The sequence below is a fragment of the Plecotus auritus genome (genome assembly GCF_963455305.1).
Source record: "Plecotus auritus genome assembly, chromosome: X".
In the NCBI taxonomy this organism is placed as follows: domain Eukaryota; kingdom Metazoa; phylum Chordata; class Mammalia; order Chiroptera; family Vespertilionidae; genus Plecotus; species Plecotus auritus.
In genome coordinates this window covers 106859064-106867133 of record NC_137784.1, presented here as the reverse complement: position 1 = coordinate 106867133, position 8070 = coordinate 106859064, and the positions used below count along the sequence as shown (strand labels likewise).

Sequence of the window (8070 nt, the reverse complement as noted above, 5' to 3'; positions counted from 1 at the left end):
ATCAGGAATCAGGTGAACTGTTTAAACTCTGGGTAAATATCTGGTAGAAGTCAAAAACTCGGACTGTCTGGTGTGTAAATGTGGGACTCAGGAGGTGAGTGAATTCAGATTCGATTAAGGAATTATGAGTTCACTCTGCTGTTTGTTTGTGTAGGACTAGCCAATTTGCTAATGAGAAGGGGGACTGGGCACAGTCTTAACTCCTCCGGTAGGTTCTCACCAAAACATTGGTCGAGAATTCTGTTCTGGGGCATGGGTGCCGGGAGTGCCCCCATTCCTGTCTGGGAAGTTGGACATTGTTTCGTTTATCTGTTAAGCTCCAGTCTGGGCTAGTCTACTGAGAGAGTGTGAGTAGGGATGTTTGTCTGTCTAGGCATAATTATCTGCTCATTAACTGGTCTGTGTGAAGCAAAAGCTACTTTGTGCCTTCTGGCTGTACACATGAGAGTATTTGTTATCTCTTTCTATTGTTTAATTTGTTTAAAGATAGTGATGAAATGCAAAAGTCTCTAGCAGCTATGAGATTTATTTTTCTCAGAGTCTTGCTCTCCGTCAGAGAGGGAATCAGCCCACTTAGCTAATGAAATTTCTGTCTATGTTTGTGTACTAGGGGTTTTGGTTTGCTCTGTGATTTTGCTGTATTAGGTTAAATTTTTGGAATTCTGGGGTTAATTTAAAGGTATAAATCTGGAAGGGAGAGCAGCTATTAGAGAGAGAAAGCCTTAAATGTAAAAAGCCTAAATATACAGGATCTCAGACCATTTGCCTTGTTTCAGGACAGAGTAAATGGTTAATGTATAAAGGGGGGAGGGTGTCTGCAGTTAATTATGAAGCAGGGAGTTAGGTTTTTGTTGATTTTTACTGGCTGCAGACCACTCTGCTGGTGTAGGGGTCTGGTCCGTGATCTTATCTGAACTACACTAGATTCAATATCGCAAGTTTTCTGCAAGCACAATTAATTTTTCTTTGCCCTGGTTCATTCTTTTTAACCCTTCCAATACTAAATTAGACAAATACAATAGACTTGAAATTACATAAGGAAGAATATAGCAGTTTTTACTAGACAAGTTTTAATATACCTGCTCTTAGTTTTATCACTGAAGATCTAGTTATGTTTTCTTGAAAAATTACTTTTAAAATATGTTCATAAATGTTAATCTAAGAAATACTGACTGTCTATTTTTAGTAATCATTAAAGGATTGATGTTTCTAAGAATAAGAAATTACTAAATAAAAGGTCTAAGGCATGGTTATGCATTTTTAAAGGACATAAAAAGAAGGTTTAAAGGCTAATTTGAAAATGTAAAATTTATAAAGGTTGTATATGTAATAATAAGAAAAAGAAGTCCAACTAATGTTATCATAATCATCTATTCATGAACTCCATCTACCCTGATTATATATATCTTACATATCTTGTTTGGCTTGCCGTTTTCAGTTATTTATTAGGATCCTCCTAGAGGACATAACCTGGTCTTTCCCTTCCTCTCTCACTCCTGATTCTGACAGCATCTGTAACTGGATTGAAGATCTTTTCTTTCAGGAGGCCCTCCAGGCTTTTAGTCCACAAGAAATTTCCCTGCACACCCTTGTCATCCTCTGCCTTCTTTTCCAGGCCTACTAAGAGTCATTTTTCTACACAGGTCGGACCCCAGCCTCTAGGAGGGAGGGCTGCTGCAGTGACGGCCTGTAGTTTTCTCCGAAACTCCCACTGTTTCTATTTCTCCCCTCTCTAGGAATTGTCTTCCTCTGACTCACAATAGGAAAGGGAGACAAGCAATGGGCCCTGGCATTTGTGAAAGTAACCGGGGATGAAGCTGGTAAAGTTTCCCATTTGCAAATGTACTGAAAAGGTTTAGTACCTGTTGCTGATGGAAAAAGAGGGTCTGATGTCCCCTTCCTCTGCCTTGAACTCTCCCAGAGAAGCTAAAATATTTAACCCCTTAGACTAAGGGGTGGGCCAAGACACCTGGTTGGGGGGTAGTGAGGATAGATACCCTGTTCTTACTTACAGAGAAGCCTGTGGGAAAGGTCAAGGTCCCTGCCAGGAAAGAAGACAGGTGGAAGACAAGAGGCCTAATATCCAAACCACTGCCACAGAAGCGCTTTGCAATATGCAAAGCTGTTTCTAACTGCAACTCTGGCTGTTTTGGACTGGCAGCTTAAAGTCAAATGGCAACAGGAGACAAGCATGACAGGGACCTGTAACTAGTAAACAGGGTTAAAAAAATGGGCAAAGGAAAGGCACTCTCCCTAGACTGGGGAGCCTTCAGGACTTTGAGATTCTCCAAGACAGGAGGAATCTGACTGAGGGACTGGCCGAGACCCCGTTGGGTTGGGAGAACCAGAGGCTGCATATTGAACTTATAAACTGCAGTTTGCTAGGCAGAGTTCCAAGCCCAGTTATATAGGGGTTAAGCTGCCTGTGTACAGCAAAACAACTTTCTCCCGTGCCAGAATACATTTTAGGGAAATTGGACAGACTGTGTTTGTGGCTATAAAAAAAGAAACTGGCCACCATACACAGCCCTGACAGTAGCCTGCAGAAAACTGTGTAATAGACTTAGATGATGCCTGCATCTTCATGGACATGGCTCCAGAGAGACAAGGACAATATTGCTTTGTGTGGGAAGGTCAAGAATAAACATTAGTCACCTCCCTAAGATATTTGTATAGCCCTACCATGTGTCATATATGGTAGCAGAAGATTTGGCTACCTAAGGTGGCCACAGTACCAATATTGTACTTCATTGTGTTAATAATATTGCATTAACCTTACAGATTTGAATGCAGTTGCCTAAAGGGCAGGTGCCCAAGTGGGCAAGGAAAATACCCATCTAGGTTTGGTCTCTATTGAGAGACAGTTGGCAGCCTGTATACTGCCTTGCAGGCCTGTGTGACCATGCCCATGTCATGGGTGGCACAAACCTCAACTTTAGGAAAGTGGGGGAGGCCTATTTAGAACAGAGGGAAGTAATAAAGTGGTGAATACTAGCCCTCTGTTATAGGAATTACAGATGCTGTGAGGTCCTTTGACATGTAAGATCCTGTAAAGGAATAAAGCTCCCTTAGTCCGCTCTGAGAGGATGAGTCACCCCTCCCAGAAACCATTTGTAGTTTAAGGACAAGTCAAGTAGGGGAAGCCCTACTACAGGGAAAACTGTGACTATCTATTTAAATATAGACACATTATAAGTTTCTTCTTGCCATTTGAAGACAGTTATATTACTCTGAAGAGTCCATGAAAAGGACTGGCAAGGAAAATCAGAAGATTTTAAAACAGGTCAGTGTATTTTTCTCCTTATATAATTCCTCCGAAATTTGGCAATGCTTAATAAATCATGGCAATATATTTCTTTGCATAAATTCATTAAGACCGATTTCCAATAGTAGTTTTATTGACCGGAAACTTTGACTGGAGTATCATGTTTTAAAGAGCCCTGTCTGAACTCCAAAGACTTGAAGCCAATAAGAGTGCCATGGGAAAAGCCTGATATCCTGCTTGGTAGTCCTGAAAATACCTGGTGCTAGAGCATCAGGCCCATGTCCTACCATCACTGGCGGTTGGTCAGAGTAGAAGGGGGCAATAAGGGAGCCCCTGCATCCCTGCAGAACCCCCACGGACTCTGGGCCGCAACGAGTAGGAGGGCTACTGAGATGGCCTTAAAGCCTAGGTCATGGGCCCAGGTGGAATTGCTGCAGGTGAGAAATTCACTTAACTCAGAAGATACTACAGGCAGGCCTGATGGCAGCTGGGTGGCTTGGCTTCCTGGCCCTACGGGGCACACTAAGATTCAATCATGAAATTCCAGCAAAGGTAGTCAGTTACCATTCTTGTTATGTTTATGCCAACAATCAGGCCAAATTGAATACAATAGAAAAATTGGTCTTGATTTAGCTCTTTTGATAAACATAGAGGTAATTTGGAGAAGAAAAATTCTATTTCAATAGAAGGTATTAAAACTGAAATATTTTCTTTCCCTTCCACCAGACCATTTGTTGTAACTTTTGCTATTCTAATTGCTCAATAATACTAAATTTTATAAGACAGTTGGTCTCCACCAGGTCACAAGCCCACCTTCTTCCGTGCCTCTGACAGACAGCAAGGATCTCTTGGCTCTGAAAGAAAACTCCGTCCCGCTTCAGCATGGAAGTAGTCAGAGTACCCCACCAACGTCCATTTTCCCTGAAAGAATTCAGAGCCAGGATCCTTGAGGTAATATATAGTAGGCAGTTAGGCAGACATGACCAGAGCAAGGACAATGGCCCAACTGGTGCTACCAGATGTAACTAAGTCTTTCCAATTCTACAAATGTAAGACAAGGGGACTCCCCAGAAGCAAGAGGGAACTAGGCTGCAGATGAGGCAGCCTGGGAGGGTACCCTAAAACTAGTGGGGCCTCTATAGATTCTAGTGACTCTTCCAGACCCTGAAATACCCACCTCACCAGCTTACACAGAAACCCAATCTAGAAAAGCTAAAATCCATAACCAATCTTTACTCAAGTTCTTACTGGCTTTACAGTCTACCCAGGAAGCAATCCAGAAGCACTGTACCAACTTCTGATCTGGTTCATCCCTTCTGCCCTGGTGACTCTGTTTGGATAAAGAAAATTGCCACCCAAGGACTGACTCCTACCTGGAAAAGACCACCCCCACGGCAGTCAAGGTCAATGGGATCCTGACGTGTCTTCATCACACCTGGCTTAAGACAGTCAGGCAAAATAGAGAGTCCAGGACTCTTCAGACCCTCTAGATATTATTCCTGGCCGTTATTCCAGGCCTTTATCTTATAAACAGGACTACTGACTTTATTCGGCAGAGAATTAATTCTATTAAGCTTATAGTCTTCAGGGGTCAATATAACTCCCTCCCCAACAATGGCCCAAAAGAGTCAATGATTTGACTCATGTACATAAAACCAGTGGGGAATGAAGCATCCATCTTGTATAAAAACTGCTGTTTGACATTTTAACCCTGCTATTTTGGCTTCTGTAAATGCTTGCTTGCTTAAATAATAAGGGAAATAAGACTATTTCCATTTCAGAGAGGCCATTGAACCTTCCCCAGATGAAGTTATCAGTGCTGGCACCAGGCCAAGCCTTTGGTTGAGGTCTCAAAGCCCCAGCACTTAGGGGCTCTTTAAGAACCTGCAAAGGGGACTGGAAACACCCCATATTTGGGAGACAAAGAAGGTAAAAACATACAAATAGGGAAAGTCCCTCCATATTGGGGCCCAGAATTTGAGAGACATTTTCCTCTGGGCTCACATGTAATAATAATTATAAATGAAACTCCATCTCTCTAAGCATTGCTTGGTTCTTCTCCAGTTTTCTGTAACACTAACTGCTCACCTGCCTGCCTGCCTGATCACCCCTAACTGCCCCCCACCAGCCTGATCGCCCCTAACTGTCCCCTCCTGCCAGCCTGGTCATGCTCAACTGTCCCCCTGACCAGCCTGATGGCCCTCAACTGCCATTTCCCACCAGTTTGGTTGCCCTTAACTCCCCCCCACCACCAACCTGATCTTCCCCAACTGCCCCCCTGCAGGCCTGGTTGCCCCACGCAGCCTGCTGTTCAGTTCTTTGGTCATCCCTCACTAACCTACCTGCTGGTCTGGTTGTCCCACGCAGACTGCTGTTCAGTCATTTGGTCGTCCTTCATTAACCCCCCTGCCAGCCATGTCTACCCAGGCAGCCTGCTGGTCGTTATTGTTACTGTGATGGTGTCCCAGACAATTTGCATATTCCTCTATTAGTATAGGTACTGTGAACAATGGTATGTTGTAGAATAGATAATTATCCAAACAATGAAAAACCTTGAAGCCAATATGCTAAATGAATGAAGCTAGTTACAAAGGCCACATATTATTATTCAATTTATATTTAAAAAACACAGAAGATAAATCTATAGAGACAAAGATATAGGAATGGGGTTTAGGGCTTACAGGAGGGTGGTCTGAAAAGAGTGACAGCTAAAGACAACAAGGTTGCTTTTTGAGGCGAAAAAAAATTGTTCTAAACTTGACTTGTGGTTTTTGCCCATGTCAGTGAATATACTGAAAGTCATGGAAATATACACCATAAATGAGTGAATGTATTGTATGTGAAATTTATCTCAATAAAGCTGTTAAAAACAAGAAAACAAATATAAGCACCTCTGTAACTGGATTATAGCCATCCTCACTCCAATTTGAATCTGTGTTTCATGCTTAGTTCCTCCCCTTAGCAAAAGGAAGGATATTTTTGTTATTCCACAAAAAGAAGCTCAGCTGATTATAGAAACCAGTTATTTTTGGGGGTGGACAAGCCCACAGCTGGGCTTACTCACTTGGTTCTAGGGCTAGAACTTTTTTTCAGGTTCACAGAGTTATCAAAGCTATCCATAGATAAGGTTTACCTTCCTCTATTTCACCCTAGCAGTACTGGTATCTCAGAGACCTGACACCTTAAAGTCCCTCTAATGCACTCTGGGGACAATTGTTACCATGATGACATTGTTACATAGCGGTAATCATCAATGAAACAACCTCACTAGTCCCTGGGCTGCCATAAGGAGAAGAAATTTCATGGGTTTAGGATGGGGTGCTCTGGGGAATTGGGGACAGCCTGCTAGCTTCAACTGAGTGACACCCTGAGAACTTGGGAATCCTGTGGCTTTAGAATTTCCAGAGGAGCCTACTATTTCACCCCATGGTCAAATGTGCTGGATTTTGGTGAAGTTCAGTAGAACATCTGCAGGCAGGTTTAACCCATACATATTAGACATGCCAGCTGTAGTTTTTGACAGTGGATCAGGGGTCTGCAAAGCAGGCCTGTCTGGAGAGACAGCACCCCATTGTGTCATCAGTTCTGTCTTAGGGCATCCTCAGTTTAACATGCCATTATCAGAACCCTATCAGAAAAGCTACATTGTGGGGGAAAATGCCCAGTACAAGTATGAGGCCTTCCAGTTACACTATCCCATTGAGCGTGGGCTGGTAACAGGGTGGGAGGACATGGAGAAACTCTGGGAATATCTTTTTGAGTGGGAACTGGGAGTAAAATCCTCTCAACAGACTGTACTCATGACTGAGACCTCCTTGAACCCAACAGAGACTTGAGAGAAGATGGCAGAAGTAATGTTTGAGACATTCAAGGTGCCTGCCTTCTACCTGTCCATCCAAGCGGCGGCAGCACTCTATGCCTCTGCCTCTGTCACAGGCCTTGTGGTGGACAGTGGGGATGGAGTAACTTGCATGGTTCCTGTCTTTGAAGGTTACTCCTTGCCTCATGCTATCACCAAGCTCGACGTGGCAGGGAAGGATGTCACAGAGCACCTTGCGCAGCTGCTCCTCACTAGTGGGAGTGCCTTCCCTTACATACTCAACAAGCACTTAGTGGATGACATCAAAGAGAATCTGTGCTATGTGGCCTTAGATCCAGAGAAAGAACCACATAGGAGCCCAGAGGAAGTCCTGAAAAAATACCTTCTGTCAGATGGGAATGTCATCTACGTTGGGGAACAGCGATACCAGGTGCCAGAGATTCTTTTCACACCTCAGAAGTTAGACATCCAAAGCCTGGGACTCTCAAAAAATGATGGTCAGCAGCATTATGAAGTGTGACATGGACATCCAGAAGAATCTCTTTGCAGAAATTGTACTGTCTGGGGGCAACACTATCTTCCATGGGCTTTAGGAATGACTTATGAAAGAACTAAAAGAGCTGGCTTCAAGAGGAACTCCCATCAAAATCACAGCTTCTCTTGATAGGTGTTTCTCTGCCTGGATTGGTGCGTCCATCATGACTTCTCTGAGCAGTTTCAAACCAATGTGGATCACTTCTGCATAGTTCCTGGAGTTTTGGGACATGTGTCATTCAGAGAAGATGCTTTTAAAGAAGCCACAGCACAAGGAACAGCTTGAAGGGTCATATCACAGAAGCACTGAATGAAGGTAAAATCTTTCCATTGTGTTCAATAAAAGTGATATGACATTTTGGATTTTAGTTCATTTTTATTGGTGCCACAGTAATTACTGATCCAAGTAGTGAATGTTTTTTTTTTTTTTGGTCAGGGGTTCTCAAACTGG

The 8070-nt window shown here is 43.1% G+C and overlaps 1 protein-coding gene across 1 annotated transcript; it reads left to right on the top strand.

The window, feature by feature from the left end:
• Window positions 1-6699: 6699 nt before the first annotated feature.
• On the top strand, window positions 6700-7831 carry ACTRT1 (actin related protein T1; the record flags this gene model as incomplete). Its single annotated transcript, XM_080653137.1, is given in 5 exon segments — window positions 6700-7098; window positions 7102-7572; window positions 7574-7666; window positions 7668-7680; window positions 7683-7831. Coding segments are annotated over 5 exon segments (1125 nt in total).
• Window positions 7832-8070: the final 239 nt, after the last annotated feature.